We start from the raw sequence: 24,421 nt of genomic DNA, 5'->3' as shown, positions 1-24,421 counted from the left end.
TAAGTGAAAGTGACTGTCGTTATGCTGAACAGTCAGCAAATTAATTTTCTTTTTGCTGGTGAATTGGATATTTGCAAATTAATACTGCTTCACAACAAACACAAATTCAACCCGTTCGTAGTTGATGTTGGTGACCCTCACAGTTGGTTGATTACAACATTTTGTCAACACATGCAAAACATTCAAATTTTAGTAAACTAATTGAACATTTGAAGCAATCTTTCGTCTATCCAATTCTGTCACCATCCTGCAAAGCAACTGCAATTTAAAACAAAGCAAAAAATAAATCTCTTGTACCGTAAACTGGAGGAAAGTTGATCACTTTTGATCGATTCTGTGCTATAATTCCTAGTGGGATGCATGTATTATCATCCAAATATTTTTAAAACCTGTACTTGTTGAATGTTTAACGAATTATATAAACGAAATTTTGAAGAATTATTATTGTAATAACAAAAACAATTTTTGGAGATCAAAAAGAGGTGTTTTTGATTCCGGGGTGAAGTTGATCAATTACTGCGAAAGGTTTTCTAAAATAAAGAAGTATGCTATTCACTAAATTTGGGGTCTCTTAATCTGAATCAAGACTTAAAAATCCTACAACCTATTGATAAATCGGGTACCGTGAAACGGGGTAACTTTGATAGTTTTTTCGAAGCAAACTTGAATATTTATGCATGCTGTTTCAAAGTATTATAATTTATATTTTTAAAACAAGTACTGGCATCCTAGCTATCCATTGCAGTCGATAGATTACCAAAAGATTCATTTTGAATGGATATATAATGTTTCATATAATCGAAAGTTGGTTTTCTGTTTTGGGGTAACTTTGATAATGGAGTATGAATCGAACAAAATTGAATGAATAACGAACATTTGTAGGGCATTGCATACCTCTAGGCGTTTAACGTTATATGGAAATTTCTGACTTAGATTTCGAAAATAGCCCCAGTTTGTGAAAATGCTTTTTGCTAAGAGATTTGAGACCGTATTCAAGTTCTATGATAATTAGGCTGTCAAAGATGAGATGCCAATTATTGAAAACTACATCACATAGTGATCGTAGAACAGATTGTTTGTAAACCTTTCGACAATGCTAAAATTGTGTCAATTTCTAATATTCGTTTAAAAAGCCTCAAATGTTCTTGTTTCAAATGAAAACCGCTCTTACATGAAGTGTCATACTAATATTCTTTAGTTTTGTATTCGTTTTGCTTAACAGATTAACCAAAATTATGATATTTTGTTTAGTATGTGGTGGGTTCCGCACTATCAAAGTTACCCGCATTATCAAAGATACCCCGTTTTACGGTAATTTTTTAATTGAAAGTTGTGAATTACATATTACACCACATTAAACGCCTAAAGGTAGGCAATTTTATTGGAAATTAGCAATCCTCTTGCAAAAAGATCATTTTTTCTCTAAAAAAGAATTTGTATCCTCAATACAAATTCGAAACTGGGTACACAAAACATATCTGGAATGTATGAAACAGTTTATTAAAAGTGTAGCTTTGTATAGCCGTGGAAAAAGTCGATTGTTTGGAGAAGAACCCTTCAACAGTTAATGAAACATTTCCTAAAAATATGTTATTACATGAAATAATTACCTTGAATGCCAAACCGAATTTATGAAAATCAAGAGTAGCTATCATGTAATGCCACAACTCAGATATTGTGATAATTGAAATCGTATCATAGTTCTTATAACAGTCTATACATGTGGGTACGGGAATGATCAACTTCTCCCCGCTGATCAACTGCACCCCGAATTACGGTACTTGTCAATAATCAACAAAAACACACAAAAAAAATCACAAATATGGAATTCACTTTGCAAAACTCTTTTGAGAAAGTGGAAATCTTTTGCAGGATCGCAAACAAGCAAACTTTTACTGCTGTAAGAAGTTAGATTGAGTGTCCAAAGTAGCCCCCGGAATAAAAAGCTCCAATCCTACTGTATGTTCTTAACACGTTTGCACTGTAATGTAATGTAAAAGCTTATCATCTCATCACTATCGCCATAATTGGGTTCTAATACGCTCTTTTTACCAGTTATCGCCATAGTTAATCTTCTTCTTTTTCTTGGCTTTACGTCCTCACTGGGACATAGCCTGCATCTTAGCTTAGTGTTCAATGAGCACTTCCACAGTTATTAACTGAGAGCTTTCTCTGTCAAAGTTGCAATTTTTGCATTAGTATATCGTGTAGTAGGTACGATGATATTCTATGCCTAATGCCTATGGCTAAGGAAGGCCTGCTATAGTTAATATAACATGATTTTCAACCAAGAACGATAGAAAATTAGCAAAATATAACTCATCAGCTAAATTCATTCGTTTGCTCTCACTAGGCAACGCACATTCTTCGGTTGAACTAGTATACTGAACGAAATCACAAATGAAATGTTTCGAAATGTTTGTTTTTCGAAGTGTATTGCACGAATGCACTCATCAAGGTCGTATCGCAAACAACTAGTTTGTCATTCCTGTAAATGTTATCCATTATACTCTACTAGACCAATAAAAAAAATCTATTTATTCCCACTATTACCATAATTAGTACTTTGGCCATAATTGGTTCATCCACCCTATTTTGTGCGTCAGGAATCCCATTCACCTTGAAGCCGCCGCGCTTAACTGGAGAGCATGCAAATTAAATATTTATCTCGGTGATCCTCCAATTGAATTAAACTTAAAGTGAGAAGCGAACAACAATCGGTAGGACTCGTCGCTTTCGGGCTTCACATTGACATATATAAATGAATAAAAAAAATACACACAGACACGCGTTATTATTTTACTCATTTTTTTTGCGAAAAACTTGGACAATGGTTTCAATTCAAGTGTTGATTTCTACTGATTGGGGGTACAATGAATGCGAAATACATTGCGAAGGGGGAAGATTTAATCGAATTAACAGCATTTTTGTGAACCGTTTTCGAGCTATGCTCGGATGATTCGAAATCGATTTTAAATAAAATGAGTGACTTTTGTATGTTTTTTTTCCATGTTTTTTTTTCAGGATAACGATAACTGTTCCAACACTGCTGATCAAATCAATAACATGTCCTATTATTTAAGGTAAGTAAACTCGTTATAATTCGAAATTGGCTAATTCTAGGGAAATTATCCATATAATCATTATGGTTCAGAATAATTTCAAGATTTTCATTGTATCGTCAGAACGTATTTATTTAGACAAAAAATAATAATTTTGAAAATCGGCCAAAAGTTGTTCTTAGAAAAACTTTTCTATTAATAATTTCTCCATCATGAAACTTTGTCTCAAACATTTATTTACTATCAAGAATCTATGGTGAAAATTGAAAAAAATATTAAAAATTAAGTTTTTGTGAAAATTAAAATTTAAATTTCATTTTTGATTTTTTTATGAAACTTAAGAAAATATTTTTTCTTTGTGTATTTTTTTTTATATTCCAAACGGTTCACTAAAACCTCTTCATAGATCATTTTTCTCTAAAACCAACAGATTTGGAGTTACAATTTTTCAAAGAAGTTGCATGCAAAAATTCATAGGCCATCTTCAAAAGTTATACTTGAGTCAAAATGATCAATTTTTCTATGGAAAACACTTATTTTACCATACCAAAAACATGTGCAAAATTTAATCCAAGTCGAAGACTCTCGAGCACGATTTTTATTTTTTTCGACCCATTCTGGATGCAATTCGTCGTCTGATGCCGCTCTTGCAATGTTATGCTACATGTCACAATTCCATGCTGCAGTTCTCCAAAGTTCAAAGCCATCCCGCAAAGGCGCATTGAGATTCTTGTAGAACTTACATAAGACCACTAAGCTGATATACAGGTTAAGTCCAAGTTGGGACGTAACGCCAGTAAGAAGAAGAATGAGATACACCTTTCTATACAGAAAAAAATAAAATTTCGTACGATTGTTTGCAATTTGCCATCCTATCAGCACAATTCATGCTAATGTTATTCACATTATCAGAAGCTCTTCTGATGCAAAACGAGTCTGCTAGATAACTCCAACTCCGTTCATTCCCAAACTAAACCATATGTCTTTCTGCTGTGTCATCCGCAATTACCCGTCATTAAATAAGCAAACGACGGTGGGCGGCAGTGCAGTGTCGGTTGCGGTTGGCGTCCGCATTTTATAGTGTAAATAAAAGCGGAAATGCATGCGGTTTCTCAGCCCTCACCGGCGAATGGTGGCGTAAATTTTAAACATCCGTGGAGCAATGAAACTGTTATCACAGTGGTTAAGGTTTGGAAAATCGTAGCAAAAATTATACAATCCCAAGATTTTATTATTTTCAGTAAAGACAAATGGTTTTTGAACACAGATTAGCGTTGAAAACTCTATTTTGGGCACAGTTACCACATTTTGGTACTCATAGAACAACATTTTGATAAAATTTCTGTTTCCCATACATTTTGAGGTGCTTAGTTTTTTTTTCCGATCACTAATTATTAGGCATAGTTAGAGAATACCCCGCGATGAGCGATTTGTATGGTATAAAGAAGTTATCTTGTAATTACATAGCGTAACAAAAATGACATTTCTGCTATCTCAAGGAGACGGATTTCTCGCCAACTCGACACGCGATTGGCAGCACCCCTTCAGAATTCAATGAAACTTTCTGGATGTCAAAAGTATGTAAAGCTAAGATACTTTGCATATTTTGTTTTTTCAAAATCGATCTAGACTAACATTTGGAAAGGGTCAAAGTTTTTTTTACTTTTTTTATAAACCCGTATAACTCGAAAACGGTAAGACTACAAAAAAGTGTTGTATGGGGGACTGTCGTGAAATTTCCTGAAGTTTTAGAAAAAAAATATTGAAAAAATAAAAACACATTTTCTACACTGAAAAAAAAAAATATTCAAAACTTTAAAGTCGATTTAAAAAAACGGCCATTTCAGATTTTGATCATCCTTAAGCAAAAAGTTTCGTAATTAAATTTACTATAAGTCGTCCATACATTGCAAATTGGGCATATTTTAGAGAAAAAAGTTTTTCTAACATCGAATTTTTTAAGTCCCAAAGTTTTTTTTTTTACTTTTTTTCATAAACCCGTATAACTCGAAAACGGTAAGACCTACAAAAAAGTGTTGTATGGGGGACTGTCGTGAAATTTCCTGAAGTTTTAGAAAAAAATATTGAAAAAATAAAAACACATTTTCTACACCGAAAAAAAAAATATTCAAAACTTTAAAGTCGATTTAAGATCAATTGAATTTAATTAAAAGAAAAAACTGTATAATTCCGTTTTATTTCTTTAAACTCCTCCCAATAAAACAAAAATAATCTATTTTGTGATTAAAACTCATTAATTATTTGAAAATATGATCATACTAGACTATTTAAAGCGAAATAAAAATAAAATAAAAAATTCATTTTGGACTTAAAAAAATTCGAAGTTGGAAAAACTTTTTTTCCTAAAAAATGCCCAATTTGCAATGTATGGACGACTTTTAGTAAATTTAATTACGAAACTTTTTGCTTAAGGATGATCAAAATCTGAAATGGCCGTTGTTTTTAAATCGACTTTAAAGTTTTGAATCTTTTTTTTTTTTCAGTGTAGAAAATGTGTTTTTATTTTTTCAATATTTTTTTTCTAAAACTTCAGGAAATTTCACGACAGTCCCCCATACAACACTTTTTTGTAGGTCTTACCGTTTTCGAGTTATACGGGTTTATAAAAAAAGCAAAAAAAAACTTTGGGACTTAAAAAATTCGATGTTAGAAAAACTTTTTTCTCTAAAATATGCCCAATTTGCAATGTATGGATGACTTTTAGTAAATTTAATTACGAAACTTTTGCTTAAGGATGGTCAAAATCTGAAGCGGCCGTTTTTTTAAAATCGACTTTAAAGTTTTGAATCATTTGTTTTTCAGTGTAGAAAATGTGTTTTTATTTTTTCAATATTTTTTTTCTAAAATTTCAGGAAATTTCACGATAGTCCCCCATACAATACTTTTTTGTAGGTCTTACCGTTTTCGAGTTATACGGGTTTATAAAAAAAGTAAAAATAAACTTTGACCCTTTCCAAATGTTAGTCTAGATCGATTTTGAAAAAACAAAGTATGTAAAGTATCTTAGTTTCACATAGTCTTCACACCCAGAAAGTTTCATTGAATTCTGAAGGGGTGCTGCCAATCCCTTTGTCGAGTTGGCGTGAAATCCGTCAAGATTAAATTATGTGTCTCTTAACACTTCAGTCGTCGCGCTGTTGTATTTTGTACAACACTGTTCGAATAACCTCGCTTTTCGTTCACAAGAGCAGCGTGGTGGTTCTGACGGTGGCAAACCGCGTGATGACTGGAAGGTTAAAGATTTGATACCGCTGAATCTGATGCCGTTCTCAGAAATGTATCTGCACGTCACAAGTTTTAGCTGCGGGTAGCCAAAGTTTATAAAACACTGGTTTAATGGATGTTTACATTATATATAAAGTATGATTTATCGAACTATTTTGTGGTCTTACCCAGAAAGCATGCAAAATAGGACTTCAACTTTCATTTCAGATATAATTTGATTAATATTGCACGGTAAAATTAAGAATAAATCGATTTTTTTCAACATGCTTACAGTCTTCATATAAAACTCTTTGTTTCTCTTATATGGAAAACATACAATATTTTCTAAAACACCAAAAACCAATGTTAGAGCATCGATAGTATTATGAATTTTGCTGATAAGTGTTGTTATACACATAAAGTTTGAATTCTGTGGAAAATTAAGCAAATAAATTGCCTCAAAAGCTGGCAAACTTGCATGCAAGTTGACTGAAATAGATAAATGTTGCATTTTCAACAACCAATATTTCAAACACTAGACATGCTGTGGTATTTTTGAAGACGGCAATGGATTCAGCAACCTCTAAATAAGTAAATAGCGGTATTTTTATGCTTGAGACAAAAACGTGTTCCGCAGTGTTATATGACAAACCAACAAAACATCAATTATAACCGTTATTTGAATAAGGCTAACGGTACTTGAAAATAGATTTAGATCCGAGAATGCCAAGTCTGGTTCAGAATGAGCTATTAATCGTCAAAAAATATGCTGAAACTTTGTACGACTTTGATAAAGATGAAAACATCGAGTTTTTATTCAAAAAATGAAGTTTTTGGGCATGTGCAGTTTCAAGCGTCCAAAAATAATGAAAAATATGTTTCTATTAAAATTCTTGTATGTAATATTCACTATTGATATTGTAGATTAGTTGTAGCTGAACATAAACTTTATATTTCTACCTTAAACCAGGTATGTTTGGAAATTTGTTTTTTTTTTGTCATATTTTTGTAAAACTGAACCCCTGTGTATCACTATCACGATGGCATGGCAGCAAAGTTCTGCCACCAGCGACACGACATGAAATGGCGCGGTCAGAATGATAATTTTCGTTGTTCTCTCAAAATCACACCATCGTAATTCATATGCTTCACGTCGGGGAGGCTCGGTAACATTACAAAATATACACAAGATATGATAGAAATAGGGCGGCCTATAATGATGAAACTACAAAACTTTTGAGTAACACTCCTCAAATTTGTTCATTTGGACCCCGAGAAGCTATCTCGACAGTTTGAGCAAAATCCGTCTACTCTAAGGGGAGCCAACCGCGCTTGAAGCATGTACAATAGGTAAAAGAGACCAAATATGTTTGAAAAACTTTTTCAATTTCATTTTCGAAAATTAAGTGTGCTGTAGTTAGAGCTGAATTTGGGCTTCGGGTATCTCAGGACAGATCTCATAAATGTGCCCTAAAGAATACATTCAGCGCAATTCTTCCTATATGCTTTCGTAAGGTACCCCGGTACAAGTGGGACCTAATTGAATGGCAGTTCAGATAAACTGTTCAATATAATTTCCGAATACAAACAATTTTGGAATTTAACGGCTCTTTTTTTGTATAGTTGTACATGTTGACATGAATCGGAAAGGGAAATTACAAAATATTGAATGTTTTGTTTTTTGTTTTGTTTTAAGAGACTTTTAGTATTCTGAATGGCCAGGTATCCAGCATAATCGGATATCTCTGACCTTAGAGTCACTTTCGATACACTGAATATAGTAGTTTTAAGATTTTCCCGATTCCAAAGCTTGGAGACAGCTGTTAGAGTCGGAGAAAATAACTGCTTTGTTTGTAATACACCTTACTTGAGCTTGAGCTTTGGTTTGATTGGCCGCCCGTGGTTGTTACTTCAGTATCGCCAGATAAGCTGCACTTACACAAGGAACCCACCAGATGACTGCTTTTCTATTTTCAGGCAACACTGGTGACTGCCACAGCAGAACGAAGGCTAATGAGGGGAAATGAGAGGAATTGATATTGCATTAGAACTGTAGCTCCCACAGTAGACCGAATATACCCCTGCGTCTACACCAGTTCATGCGGGAAGGTGTAGGGTTGGTATAATTTTATAGCAGAGAGGCTTGCTGGTTTGGTTAGCATAAGGAAAGGTGTGCTATATGATGGGATGGAAGCGTAGGGAAACGGATTATTTCTGTCCGTCTCGGGTTCTAGTAAATAGTATGAACTGTGATAGATCAACTGTGATATATTAACCCCTATAGCGGCAGCTTCATTTTTTACCGCAAAATAAATATTCAAATCGTTATAACTTTTTTGTTTTCCGATATTTTTGCACAATTTTCTAACAAGTTCTCAAACAACTCTTCTATCTTAGGAATCCGTGTCGATATTAATTATTGGTGATCTTGATTTAAAGACATTCCGATATTCCTTGGGAGACCGACATTTTCCATATAAAATGTCTTTGGTGACCATTTTGTTTTTGATCAATTTATCAAAAAAATAAAATGTGGGCTATATAATGCCAAGTAATAAGGAGCTTCTCTGAAAAAATCATACAAATCGGTTCAGTATTCTGGGAGATATCCGAAAATTACGATATGATGTTTTTTGAAGTTTTTAAAATCTTTATTTGACCAGCGTGGTTCCAGAAACCTAAATGGTCATTACTTAAAGACGGCTGCACCAAATTGCTGCATTTTTTCACAACATACTCTCATTAATATGTTGTTCCGAAAAGTGAATATCCGAATACGATTAAAATTCCATAGCCTGAGAAATTAACGGGGGGTTCTAGTTACGGGTCGGTCCTCCAAGGAATTTTAGAATATCTTCAAAACCAGATGACCAATGATCAATATCGACACAGATCCTAAAACAAGAAGAGTTTTTTGAGAGCTTGTGAAAAAATGGTGCAAAAACATTGAAAAACAAAGAGTTATAACGTTTTGAATTTGAATTTCGCGGTAAAAAATGAAGCTGCCGTTAGAGAGAGGGGTAAAGAGTGATCGGTGGAAGCAAGTGAAAGATACAACTACAAAGTACGAGAAAAGGGACGGGCCTGGGATTGAACCCATGATCTTCTGCTTATGAAGCAAAAGCGGTAGCAATTAGACCAGCAATCCCGTCTTGATTTAATTGTAATTGCCCGATCTTCTTTGGGAAACCTGACCACAATGGTGCCAACATTGACAGGTACTGGCACTGTTGTTTTAAAGTTTTGTTGAAGAGCGAAAGAGAGTGAATTTCGTCGTGAAATGAACTATACACCTAACGGCTTCAAATGATGCTTTGGCTTTTATGGTATCACTTAAAGTTCAACGAACGTATCCCCGACACGAGTCACAGGAATAGCAACACATTCGAAGCTATATATTTGCTAGTGTTTAATTTGTTTACTGGCATATCGGTCAGTTTTGCTCAAAGTAATAGGGAGCCACGGTGTACTTTATTGTGAAGGTGATATATTCCGAAAACTGACAGATACTTGGCGACGTCATTCCTATCCATCTCGTACAAATTTGTGAAAAAAAATGATCTAGTAGTCCGGAAGGTATGAGCTACGATAGGTGTGACGTCACATGTTTACAACCAAATTCGTTGTTTACAGCAGTGAAGAGCCTGCCTTGTTAATTTTTATGCCGTGGTAGAGAGCAAAAAGGAGAAAGCAATGAAAACAAGACGGATAGGTACCGTAAGGGAACAGCGAGAGAAATTGAATTAGATGTTGAAGAGGCTGTCTTGGTAGTGTTATTCGAACAACACGCCAAGCCGTTTCTATTGGGGACATTATCCAGTAGGAAGGACGTTTCGATTAATACTGTTTGAACAGACATCTGGAAAAAGTGTACTCAGTGTGTGAAGCGTCGAAAATTTTACCCGGTAAGGTAAGGAGTGTATCGAAAAGTAGTCGCAAACATTCAAAACGGTATATCTCAGAGCATAAATCATCTTTTTAAAAGCTTTTTTCACGCAAATCTCCATCATGTCATCAAATATTGAAGCAACTAAAAAAATATTGATTAATATGCAGTCTAAATATAAATACAACAAGGTTTACAAAGCATAAAAAATAAAATCTTGCACAAAATTGCATTTTTAAAGTGTCTTCTGAAGATTCGATAATTTGTATTGAACAAAATTCATATCAAACAAAATTGGATGAGCAGCTTAATCGATCGGAATATATGTTTACTTCACACAGCACGTAAACGGATTTCAAAAAAATAAATTATTGCTCTAAGAAAGCTCAAATATTGGAATAAGGTCGGTTTTAGAAAGTCACTTTTGTATAATCAACTTTTGAAGCTCTGTCATATACAGTGGTAATAATATACAGTACCATTTTTTGCTTACGTTACTTCATAAATATGCAAAGAAACTTTTCCAATCCAAAAATATTTTTTTATTCATTCCAATCGTTCGATACTACCATTAACGTGTAAATCAAAGAAAATATAAAAAAACGAGGTCCTTCAAAATCGACTTTTTTTGATTATTGTATTTGCTCTCAAATGCTTGTTAATGTATTTTTAAAATATTTTTAAACTATGTCATAAGAGTTGTGGCACAGAATATATTAGCATAAACAAAAATCATTTTTTCCTAAAATTTAACATATTTATTAATATATCAATTTTTTCAGAGGTGTGCAAGATTTTCATCGACATCTGTTAGTAATTTGCAAAATTATCATACAAAATGCCACTTTATTGAAACAATATTACCGCATCATAATTTTTAAATACATTGTAAAGCATTCCTGATCAAAAAATTGTTTCTAGGTGCAACCCAATATTTTAGAGACTGTTTTGAATGTTTGCGACTACTTTTCGATACACTCCTTATAGGAAGTGAAATTTCAAATGCTTATATAAATTTAACTGCAAAAGCTATTTTTAATTTTTTAAGTACATGTTGATAAACTTTTGATGGGCTACATTATAGTAGTATGTAATATTTTGATTTTTATATTTTTTTTTCTCAATATTCTTCGGATTCTATAGCTGATCATAAATTTAACGTGCACTTAACAGAATTTGATTAAACTATGTTTTGAATTGTTTAAGAAGCATTTAAAAATTGATTTTCTATGCTTTGTCATATAAAAAAATCGAAGCTTCACGCATAGGGTCAACTGTGTTAATTACATTAGTCATTGCGAATTACTTTGAGCAAAATAGACTGGTAGCCGGTAAACAAATTGAATATAATTATAAAGGTCAATACCTTTGTATTTGCGTATTCGCTAGTGTGTTGGAACTCATTCGCTCTTCTTCTACATCCAAAGCCGGAAAACTTAGCACCAAGCCTCTTGCTCTATAAACTAGTCACTCGACCCGAACACAATTAAATTACACGGTTTATTCGTTTTGCTTCTTATGTCATAGCATGTTCCGATTCAATATCAAACACGCTAAACTTTAACATCATATTCCGTTACAATTCCAATCTGGAAGTGGAGATTTAATTCTTTTTAAAACGTGTAATATGTATTAGTAACACTGATCAAATTTGACTCTAAATAAATGTAAGCGGTACGATTTTGTATTCCTAAAAACGATATTCTAACATATATTCCTTACATTCCATAAGCATATTTGAAACTGCTGCTTTCTCTAAATTTAGCTTTCGTTCACTGTACAGAAATAACATTTTATTACAGTTCCTTAGAGTTAGACTCGATCACTAAGGGGTCAACCATAAACCACATGGTCATTGAGGGGGAGAGCGGCACGCCGGATGAGGGAGGATAGCAAGGTCAACCATGTAGATTCAGATTGTTTATCGGATTAAATGAAGTGTTGTTTTGGCATATAGCGAAAATATATATTAATTTTCAATCTTCCAACGTATTCCAGTCGCTTTGCAGTAAGGTACGACCGATTCTTCGAAAATACTTAAAACCTTAAAACGTGTGTTTTCTGAATTCAGATCACATAAAAAAAAACTCAAAACAGCAGTATGGAAGCTGTTAAGTTCGACAGTACCATTTGATGTCGTTTTTTTCAGTTTTTATTTATATAAAGTTCGTAGAACATTAAATTTGTCGTAACCTTCATTAAGTATTAGTTTAAAGTATTTTCCTCCATTCTTTCTCATATAGCATAGCATAGCAGCATAGCATAGACTGACTGTACATGTCAATGGTTGCTACTCCGTGATTGATCGGAACTGGTAATAATTGCACTGCGATCCAAATGAATAAGGGATGGGAGTTTCCGCTTACTCTCGGAGTGCAATTTTAGCAGATCTAATATTATTGATCAATAACGACGCCGGCCAAGTCCTTACAGTCAGTTGGGATGGGGAAGGAATGTTAGGGTGTAATGATTGTTGCTTCTAGAGACCGAGAATACCTCTGCATCTCCACAATCATCACGGGAAGGGTGTTTATTAGTGGAACAGGGAAAGATCTGGGAGTCACCTTTGGTCGGTGATGCAATCCATGGATAAGGAGGAAAAATACAACTTAAAGCTAGTTTTATTTTCGTCTCGAAAAGTTTTTGGTAAAAGATTCAAAATAAACGTCAACATCCATAATGTCGAACCATGCAAAAAAGTTTTTATTAATGGCGAAAAGAGAAAAATATATGCAGATATTATAAATTATATGAGACTGAAATAATGCCGACACTTGTTGTGACGAACCGTACATAGTTTGTTTGAAAATTACATAAGTGTATTGCTGTGCATTTTTGTCTCAAGAAGAAAAGTCTTTGGTAGAAGTTTTAAAAAATACGTCAACATTCATAATGTCGAACAATTCAAAAGATATCTTAAGTAATATCAAAAATTTTATATGTATCTTAGAATTGTATAAAACAATCATAATGCCGACACTTGTAGTGACGAACCATACAAAGTTTGATTGAATATTACATAAAACTAACGCTTTCATGAGAAAATGTGTTATCATAAGCATGAAACAAGCTCACCAGTTGGTAATCCATCCTCGATTGAACACGAATATCTTTTCGCACTCACACAGCGCGAACAGCAAAACTTCTCGGTGCCCCGAAAACGAATCGTCTTGCTTGGGCTTTTCGAAGCACTGCCCAGAAAAATGCGCGAAACGAAAACCAAACTCCCGGCGTCCCGAAAACGAAGCGTCTTGCTTGGGCTTTCCAAAACACTGCCCAGCAAAACAATCGAAACAAAAACCAAACTCCCGGCGTCCCGAAAACCTCTGTCAAATGTTTTGCCTTCGCGCGTGCGTAAATTAACGGTTTTTTGTGTGTTCTGAACAGTTGGCATAATGTTGCATTGGTGATTAGTTTTTTTTTAATAGATAATCAATCAAATTATAATGAAAATATTAGTCCAGGTTTCTCACAGATTCAGTGAAGGCCTCACAAGGGATGGGGCAATTGAAACACTTGTTTTGAAGCATATTTTGCTTCCCGACACCTTCCAACCAACTGCTTCATGACTGTCAGCGAAAAAATGTTCCTTAGTGCCGTGATTTGACCACTTACAATGAAACTTTTAACACCCATCAACATAAAAACCGTGAAGATTGGTGAGCTAGCATCACAAAACCCAGGCAAGTTGCAAAACGTATCGTTTGCATTCGTGAGACACAATAGAAATAATAGTAGTAGAACGCTAGTGGCGCTATTGTCACAAAACTGAATTAACTTATTATTACCTTTAATTGTTACTTTTCATTAATTGATCGATCCCACGTCTATTTTCCTCCATTCTTTCTCATATGATACAAAACTTGATTTTTGATTGATGATTTCAAATTTATAGAACCATACGCTTTAAAAAGTTTGTAGAGAGAGCCCAAGAAAGCGATTTCGTTTTTTCACGGCCAGAGTGAATGTTTGTTTATTTTTTCAGTTTTCGGGCTTTGCTTGGCAGTGCGGAGTGCTACGTGAAAGCCCAAGCATTCGTTTTTTTCTGTTCTGTGTCATCAGAGCGATTTCTTTTGTAGGAAAAGCAAAAGTAATATTTCTCTCGCGAATCTGGAGTGACTTCTCTCTCAGTTAGTCTTCTTCACTTAACGCTGTTCGCTGCACTTAACGCAGAAGCTGAAAATGGATTGTGGCTGTTCAGTTTAGGATGAAGGATCAATTGGTGAGCTCGTTTCATGCTTTTGTTTCAATTCTGTAAAATATCTATGGCTGCACATTTAATCATTAATCGTTACAACAGTGGAATGTAAATATGATTTTTCAACAATCTATAAATGTTTCGTCACTGTGAGTTAGCGTTAGCGTAGTACCAGTATACTTCGTAGATTTGGCATTAACAATATTCATGTTTCTTTTTGATCATCTCATCCAGACTGCTTTCAGAAACAAGATAGGGGAATGAACATTCAATCTTAAACCAGACAACTGAAAGCATGAATATCGCTATTTCTGGCCTCGCCTTTCTTTACCGTAACTTGGAAAAGGGGGAGGAAAGGTTGATGTAGTACTTACTTAGAGAGGCCATCGCGACACCATCATAAGTGCTACAGAGGTGGAGGTTGGGAGGGGTAAAAGTTCATACACTCTTCGAAAATTTCGTGTAAATTTCAATCCACTTAGATGCACATAAAAGAAGCGAACCATTCAACTTAAATTTACATCCGATCTTAAAATTACATGATCATACCCAGCCAAAAAAAATACACGACATGACGTAAAAGTAAGATGAAATGATCTACTTTCACGCCATGCCGTGTATTCGTTTTTGTGTGACGCGGGTCAAAGAACAGAATGCAATAAAAAAATAAAATGATGATCGGGGCAATGGTTTTCGCGTTACTTGGCAAATTGTTTAAAAAATTTCTAAGAAAAAAAAGCTTACCAGCTAATCGGCGAATATTCGTATCCTTTATTCTCGATCCTGGCAAGTAAAACAATGTCGCAGTCTGTATCGAAATCCATTCCACCAAAGCGTCGACCAAACACCAAGCATCACACAGCACTTTTTCTCATCACACATTTCAACGAACCACGTATTCACCGCATTTGGGATAGTAATGAAAAACTAATATTTCAAAATATGTAATGCTGGTAAGCTCAAAAATCTTTGACAAATTTGTTTCTTTGTCCATTTCACTCGCGAGGTCCTTCACTGACTCCGTTCAAAAACAAACTATATTATCTGCACGATGACGCCAACAATGCCGTCGGAAATGTAGGTTTACGTCTCAAAAGATTTCAAATTATTTCTTGCGTTCAATTTTCTACGCATGGGACTCCTAGAATCGAAGACATAGCGCTCATTTTATTATAATGTAAAATTAGGTTGTTGTACATTGAGTTTTTAGGATACATCCAAAGAAGCATAAAATTATGTCAAATTCATGTTTAAGTTGTAAAATAAGTTGTAATTAAGTTGTAAAATAAGTTGTAATTAATTTGTAATAATAAGTGTTATAAGGTTTGCGTCACAAGTAAATCCCATTATTTTTAAGAGTGTAGGATTCGCCTTGAAAGCAAGCGATCGACCCAAGGCATTTTTGTTAAAGCGTTTTGAAATTTAATCTCTTAAATGCCGGCAATGTTTGCTTTTAGCACGCTTTTTTGTGAGACGTGAGACCATTTCAGAAACAGAACGATTTTGGAACCTCTAAGAACACATCCCAACTTGCACTCCAACGAAATCACATACATTGCTGGCAAAAATGAGAGCTTGAGCTTGAGCTTGATTGGCCACCTGTAGTTGTTACTCCAGTATCGCCAGATCAGCTGCACTTGCACAAGGAACCAACTTGGGATTAACAGACACCCTCAATGTATAAGTGCTGAAGATCCTTTACATTTAGGCAACAATGGTGCCTGCCACGTCAGAATGCAGACCAATGAGGAGAAGGAGAAGGAATTGATAATGCATTCAACTAGCTCCCACGGTAGACCGTATATACCACTGTGTCTACGCCAGTTCATTCGGGAAGGGTGAAGGGGTGGGGTTATTTTTATGGCAGACTGGCTTGCTGTTTGGTTAGCAGACTGCCTATGTATCAGGCGTAAGGAAAGGCGTGCTATAATTATGAAAGAATGGAAGCGTAGTGAGAACGGGTTATTTATGTCCGTCTCGGGTTCTAGCAAATGCTATGAACTGTGATAGATTAACTGTGATATACTAAGAGTGGTAGATAGAAGCAAGTGAAAGATACAACTACAAAGTATGAGGAAAGGTACGGGCCATGATCTTCTGCTTATGAAGCAGAAGCGGTAGTCACCAACCCCGTCTAAAATCATACACATTGCTGACAAAAATGCACCACAAACTTAAAAGATTCAATCAAAATCCCAAAAAGCACCGAAGTTTTAAGCAAACTCGCACCACACTTTTTTCTAAACACACGGTGCAAAATTTTCTGAGTACCCGCTCGGTGCAGATGTTCTATTAATTGTTCCTTAATGTGAATGTCGGCATAAAAGAGTGTTTTGCAATTCTGTTGCAAATCAGCTCAATTGTTATTGAGAGAATGTACAACGTAACGGCCTACTTTTCCTTCCAAAAGAAACAGTGCTGTAAAGTGCTACTTTTCAGCAATAATATCAGTATCGAACAGTATCATTTTTCAGTATATATCTGCTGCAAAAATCATCATTTTGCAATTTGTTGCTTAAATAACTATTGTGATGCTCCAGTCAATCGAGTTTTTTGTTACCTTCAGATCAGTAAAATATGATAACATATGCTTTCGTCCTGACAGCTGTAGGAATGTTGCATTTAGCTTTTTGTACAACAAACTTCGAATGGTTCGTCACTTCAACCCTCTTTTTACGCTCAATTTTTTAACGCTCCCTCTTTTTACGCCCATCCTTTTGCGCTCCTAATTCAAAAATACGCTCCCTCTTTTTAAGCTCGAAATTCTAAATAACTCTCTCTCTTTTAACGCTCCAAATTTCCATCCTGCCAGATGACGACTCACGAGAACCAATGTAGTATTCTTATTTCTGGAACGGGACAGTTAAGGGGATGATAGAAATCGATATCTGACGCCATTATTGAATCCAAGATGGCGACTTCCATTTGCTGAAAATCATTTGAAACTCACGTAATGTTAGTGAAGGATCGACTGGAACTTGATAATTGAAGGAATTTTGGCTTGCAGTCTTTAATCCTTAATTAAAACAGTGTTTTTCTACTGTCCGACGTTTCGGCAACTGTATTTTGCCATTGAAGAAGGCAAAATACAGTTGCCGAAACGTCGGACAGTAGAAAAACACTGTTTTAATTAAGGATTAAAGACTGCAAGCCGAAATTCCTTCAACTCACGTAATGTTTATATTTTTGGAACGGGCAGATGAGTAGATGCCGGAAATCAATGTCTGACGCTATTTAGGAAACCGAGATGGCGGCTTCAGGTTAATGGAAATTATTTGAAACCAATATAGTCACCATATCGGATTCCAAAAAGGCGGCAGACATCGATTTCTAGCGTCTACTCATCGGTCTGGTTCCAAAAATACCCATATTGCATGGGGTTGATGTACCAATAATGGAGGTACGAAGCACGATTGAATTTCATTTAACCGCCTAAATTCAAGAAGCGCAATTAATGTACATGTTAATATTGTAACGGGAAGTAACGACCATTGACTTAATGAGAAAAACGATTTCATCGCAGTAATCCACGGCATGTCAGTTAAAAATAATATCTCCACTATTGGTACACTGTTTCTTTAGTTGCGGTATATTTTTAATTTGTGTTCCTATAGCTGCGGTATCCGTTGTTTTTTTATGGGATCCTCCACTATAGGAACACTTTATCGCAACTATTGGTACAAGTAAAGAAAAAAAAAAACAAACACGTCAGTAGTGTTGGATCCGTTGAATCTGTTGCATGCTCCTTGTGAGCGAGCGAGGGAATCCGGATCCATTGTGTCTAGTTCGCGCTGCGCGGAAGAAAAAACGAAGTGTGCCGGTGAAAAAAAAAACACACGCGTTAGTAGTGTTGGATCCGTTGAATCTGTTGCATGATCCTTGTGGGCGAGCGACGGAATCCGGATCCATTGTGTCCGGTACGCGTTGCGCGGAAGTAAAAACGAAATGCGCCGGTGAAAAACAAAAAAAACGCATCAGTAGAGTTTGACACGTTGAACCTGTTGTATGCTCCTGTCGAGCGAGCAACGAAATCAGTATCGTGTCTGGTTTGGATAGTGCCGTCATTCGTGTATATGCTCACGTATTCATTTCGAATTATATATTTATCGTTTATCAAAACGAATCCTTTCCCATATCCAAACTCCCAGTGTTTTCTTGTGGAAGTGCAGAGGACTCCTCGGCTTCTGTAAAGCAAGCAACACGTCAACATTTCTCTCCCATTCCCAAATTGACCTGCATTCCGGTATTGTTTATTATAATAATAAGAGCACCAGTATTTACACATTGAGGATGATACTGATCCCGAGTAGCGTCTGTTGGTTCCCTGTGTAAGTACAGCTGTTCTTGCAATAACGGAGTAGCAGCTGTGGGCGGTCAATCATGCTTATGCTTATGCTTATTTACTATTGGTACAAGTAAGTAAAGTTTTAACAATTTTAGTGATGTTTCATCAATTTTGAAGCAATTTGAGCGGTCTTTTTAACTGTTCAGTGTATCAAGAAGCCAATACGTCGATTGGCAGTGACGGTTCTGTGGCTAGTGTAATAAAATCAGTGAAAACGGCACTACCGCAACTTTGGGAACACCCACAACTAAGGGAACACTTACCCTAAGTTTGAAGTGATTTTCACAAAACGGAAGTCACCATCTCGGATTCCAAAATGGTGTTGGACATTAATTTCCGTCATCTTTTAATCTGTCCCGTTCCAAAAATATGCATATTGCATGGGTTTCAAGTGATTTTTACAAACCGGAAGTCACCATCTTGGATTCCAAAAATAAGTTAGATAATGGTTTAAGTCATCCCTATTGATACGCTTGAGAAGAACCACGGATAAACCCAACCTCTTCGCAAAACTTCTTGAGAACAAATAAAAAGCTTTTATACGCTTCTAATTCTTTTTTGTGGGCTTCGTGGTGGTACGGTTAGTGTTGTCAGGCATTTGAGCGCATCGTGTCATAGGCCTTGGGGTTCGATTCCCGCTTCAGCAATTAAACATTTTCGTCAGGAATGTTTCTAGGTTGTGCCACTACTGGAGCATGTTTGTCCGTTGTCTAGTCTTAAGTTAAATTATTTAATCTATCATTAATTCTTCAGAATTGATCTCAAAATTTGTAATAACCCCAAAAGTCTTCAGCTTTCTTTGAAAAATGATTGACGTTTTCAAAAAAGAATAACCAAAACCACGTAGTCGGGGGCGTAGTTCTAAAAAATCAGAAAAAAATGACCACGTAGTTTATGGACAACCCCTAAGGTCACAATTGAAAATAATAATTCAGCAAAGAAGGACCGATGGCATCACTCAATCGGAAGCTAGCTTTAAAAATATTATTCACAGTAATGTGTGGAAAATGTTAAATGTGAATGCTCACGTTCATCTAGTTATTCAGATTATTGTCCAATAACTATGATTCTATGAATAGTAATATAAAATTGGCTCCGTAATGGTTTACACCATTTGAGCCTATATAAATGAGTTAATCAATTAAAACTTTTGCGGCATGCAATTGCACATTATCATTGATCACACATTTAACAATAGAGCATTATTAAACTATATATGACAGGTATATCGTTGTATCTCGATTTTTGTTTCATGGCGTTGGTACCAGTATCTTGCCGGCATACGTCTGCCGGATGGCCAGGATTAGAATTCCAACACTAAAGAAACAAAACACAAAAAAAAAACTGGAGAAGAAAAAAACAATAGGATTAATCTTTTCTAAAAGATAAGTGAATGAAATTCTAAATTGCGACCATGTAATAATATAGTTCATATTAATAATATAATACAGGTATGTTCCGTTTTTATCAAGTTCCGATTTTGTCACGCTCCGATTTTGTCACGTTCCGATTTCGTCAACAAATTATTCCGTTTTTATCAACACACAAAACATGTTTTTTTTTTAATTTTCAAAATGTTCAGAATATAAACTAAATACTTATTTTGAAGCAATTTCAATGCTTTTCAATAGCATTATAGTTGCATTTTCGACATTATGTTAATGGTGCGCTCCTACGATACATGGTAGGTGTCAAGTCATACGATTAAATAAGGTTTTACTCCTTCTTATCCGCCAATCAATTTGAGTTTTCAAACTTAGCATGGTCTGTTGGACAAGATTGATCCATCCTTCAACAATCGAGAGTTGCTCTGGCCACGTCCTAGCAACAACGGGAATTTGTGGTTAATTGAATACGTTCTTAAGAGAGTTGCAGAGACCTCTCTTTTTTCTAATATAACATGGCATCAACGAATATTATATGCAAATTTGTCCATAAATTACATAAGATAATGTTGGAAATTTTTCCTTCCCCCTATGGTATGATTTTTTTGTATGAAAATAAAAATAAAATTGTATGGCACGTAAGATATCTCAAACAATCCCCCACTCCCCACGCGATTAATGGACGATCCCATATACGTTCAGTTCATTTTTATAAGGGATGCACTTGGGAATAAACTCATGAATGTTTGTGCAAGGGCAAGTGTCGACACACTACAGGAGGTTGTTAAGACTATATCTTAAAACCGCTTCTTACCTTTTTGGTTTTGCATCGTATGCATCTTTCTACTTTTGTAGTATACTATAAAACATACATAAGAACTATTGTATAGCCTTATTGAGCTCAACTAGCGGTATTAGATCTTTTGCGATATCCTAAAATACAGAATAAAACCAACGTTAAGAGCTTATGATTGAACAAACATCAGCCAACAAGTTGTTTATTATTCATAACCTTTTTTTATAATATTGAAATCATCATGATGTCTGCCGAATCATAAAAATGAATTAAAATCATCATTTTTTGTGTGCCAGTAAATTTTCTTTCCATCGCGTGAAATTCATGCCAAAGAAAATTTACTGGTGGAACGACACAATAAATTTCGATTTACAACAACGCGCTACAATTACGACATCATAATTGACAATCTAATATTTTATTCCATTCCATTTTCGGAATGTTGGCGTGATCATCACAATCACAAATTGGAATTTCCCACGCATGAACCCGAAACGGCGACAGTAAAAATGGATTCCACCCATTTAAATCTTGTTGGTTTTGTCTGGGATGATTTAAGATCAATTGGTGATTATTCCGTACAATATAATCATTCATGAGAGCTTTTGATCTTATGAATCCTTTCGCAAAACCCTCCACTGGCTAAAATATTCCTAAATCAGATTGTTTGTTCTGCGCTAAGACAAATAAGTTTCTTGGGACCCTTGGCTTAAACTTAATGCGCTCATGAAAGCTAGTGCTGTCAAAAAGGTAAACAAATCGGAGGATATAATTTTGTGATGTAATTTAATGAACTAAATTTGCTTTGTTACGTATCGAATTATGGTTTCACTTTAATGAATTGTTGTGATAAGACCCGTAGTTCATCGGTTGTACTGATGCAGAAAATGGTAAGTTATAGGTGCCTGAAAAGTGAAAGTTTGTTCGTGTAGCTCATCTGTTGTGTGCGGTATTGTTGTCGCACTAGAACGGGAAGTTCAGGCAAGCATGGGAAAAATATGCTACATACGGTAATCCAATAATTGTATGAAATAAATATTTGTCAGTTCTATTTTCGTGTTCTGATTAACTCATATTCCACGTAGAGAATTATCATTATCGACATAATGATATTGGTAATCACACGCAGACTGCATTCCGATAACATCAGATAGTTGAGATTTATGAAGGTTTTAACATGACTTAGTGCAGTCTTGTCAGTTTTATCGATGTTTTTTCTAGACAAATATGATGAGGTTTTAAGTATAGGTTTTAATAGACACTACACAGCTCCTTCAAAATACAATTTATTATGAACAAGTTTGGCCGACAAATTAGTTTTAACGGTAGCACTTATATTTGTCTACAGAGCATTTTAAAGTGGTTTTGGCTGAAAAGACCGTTTAGCACTTTTCAATGCTGTCTAAAATCTGTCAGGATGTAATGCATCTCTAATAAAACCTCCATAAATAACATCTAAGATCAAAAAGCATTGAAATTGTTACTTGGGATCTCAAATTTGCTGGGATCTTGATCCTTGAGCAGACATGAACCCCTTCCCCACAAGGAGACTAAAAGATTAGGAGTCTTTTACCACCAAATTGTTCAATTTCAGAAGTCACACAAATTTGCAGAACACACCAACTTTTCACGACTTACTGTTTATGAATTAAATTAAAAAGTCTCTCGGTTACTTACTTTTGTCTTTAAACAAACCTCTGAAACTCTATGTTAAATGACTGCAGTGTAATAATTTCTTTCCAGGCAAAACTTCAAGTTATTTGTAGTTCGTCATCTAAATTTCAGCCAATTCGGACTACCAGAAGCTGAGATACAGCACCCCAAACTTGGGCATTTTGTATGGAAAAAACAGCATTTGGCTACTAACTTATGTCACAGACTGTAAATGCTCCGCACAGCTCTTAAACATCAATACTGTGGGTTTATATGATGAAAATGTGTATTATCCGGACCAAACTGCAATTTTCTTTTCAAATTTGTATAATATTTTGTCTAAGAAAATTATTCCGTTTTTGTCACTGTTCCGTTTTTGTCAACTGAAAATTGCCGATCGTGTTGATAAAAACGGAACATACCTGTAATAATATTTCTCATCGCGAGGTTGATCCTGTGGAAATGTGCGTCTTGCGAGTAATGGTTGGACATAAGTCTTGCCATCACGCGAATAAAAACTTGACTTACATCCAAACCTTTGCACCATGATCGCAAGGAAACTATAGAAATTATGGAATGTAACCACTGTCTCAGTTGGCCATTAATCCAGTCGCTGTACAAAGGTAATCTTGTATGATCATCAGTGCATACATCTGCTCTCTTTTTGTGTAAGACAGTAAGATGCATGCTTTACAGATATCATCAACCGAAGTGCCTCAATAGAATTGTGGCTATCCGAGAAGATTAAAAAATGGTCTGCGGGCATGTTTGAAATCATCCCCAAAGCCAGAAAGTTGATTGCTGCCTGCTCAGCAACAGAACCCGGGCAAGGTTCCTGAAGTTTTCGGAAGGCCTAAGAGTTTTCATTGAAGACACCAAAGCCAGTGGATTTTTTATTGTAACTTAAGATTGTTACGGTTTGATTGTATTCATACACAAATGGGCCACCTTTGTCGGCAGTCATTTCTGGTTCAAAGCCAAAAACAAAAACTACGTGATGAAATTGGTTTTCATCAGCGCATTAAACGATTGAAACGAGATTTTTGATTGAGGTTTTTCCCACTACATTCACGTGGATAGCACATTTTTGGTATCAATTTCGCAACAGTTTGGCGTGAGGTCGTCTGTCACATTCCAATCCGGAGAGTCTGCAAACAAAAACCTCCGTCTGGTTGCAATGGAACCATTTGTGTATGCATATCTATACCTTCCAATAGGCACGTGCACATTTCATTCCAATCGTCACGAATACTAGCTGTGCCACGTCCAACCGAGCTCTGGAGAGATCGAGTGATTGCTCTTCCAACTATGCGGCGCGGCAACTGATGCCTACCGCAAACAATCAAGTGCCACCGGCTAAAATCAATAGTTTCCAATCCGGAACCGCATTTATTCCAGCTGTGAGGTCCAAAAAATAACACGTTTTTTATTTAAAGTGTCATTGAAGTATTGGGAAAAGCGAGAATTTTCACGCCATGTTTGAATAACTTGCATGGGTTTTTACGGGTTTCGATAGGTGGAAGTATGGCACAGCTCTGGCAGGTTCGCTAGTGTTTCTCTTACTGCTTCGGAATGGCTTTTGGGATGGGATGTTGAAATTATTCATTGGCGTTAGAATATTTTTTTTCTTAAGACTATTACATCAAAATTTTTTCTATGCAGATGTTGAACAGACTGAACTAGTGTTGTTTAACTAGACAACAGACGAAAGCAACACCCAGTAGAAATCAATTTTTTTTTTTGAGTGATGAAAAGATTCTTCCAGCTGGAACGTAAATCAAATCCTCAATTTCAATAGTTTTCCCACAACTTTTTCATTAGTTATCAAAAATTGAGGTAATTTGTAGTTCGAAAAGAATCGTTGGGAAACG

The 24,421-nt window shown here is 35.4% G+C and overlaps 1 protein-coding gene across 2 annotated transcripts in view; it reads left to right on the top strand.

The window, feature by feature from the left end:
* The window catches only part of LOC5566101 (zeta-sarcoglycan), a 323,275-nt gene that overhangs the window by 179,783 nt on the left and 119,071 nt on the right, over positions 1-24,421 (top strand). For both annotated transcript variants that reach the window (XM_021845974.1, XM_021845980.1), the window contains one exon: positions 3,025-3,083. In XM_021845974.1, coding sequence (XP_021701666.1) covers positions 3,025-3,083 — 59 coding nt within the window. The remainder of the gene's footprint in view (positions 1-3,024; positions 3,084-24,421) is intronic.

Source organism: Aedes aegypti, chromosome 1, assembly GCF_002204515.2.
Source record: "Aedes aegypti strain LVP_AGWG chromosome 1, AaegL5.0 Primary Assembly, whole genome shotgun sequence".
NCBI lineage: Eukaryota > Metazoa > Arthropoda > Insecta > Diptera > Culicidae > Aedes > Aedes aegypti.
This window is presented reverse-complemented; position numbering and strand designations above follow the sequence as displayed.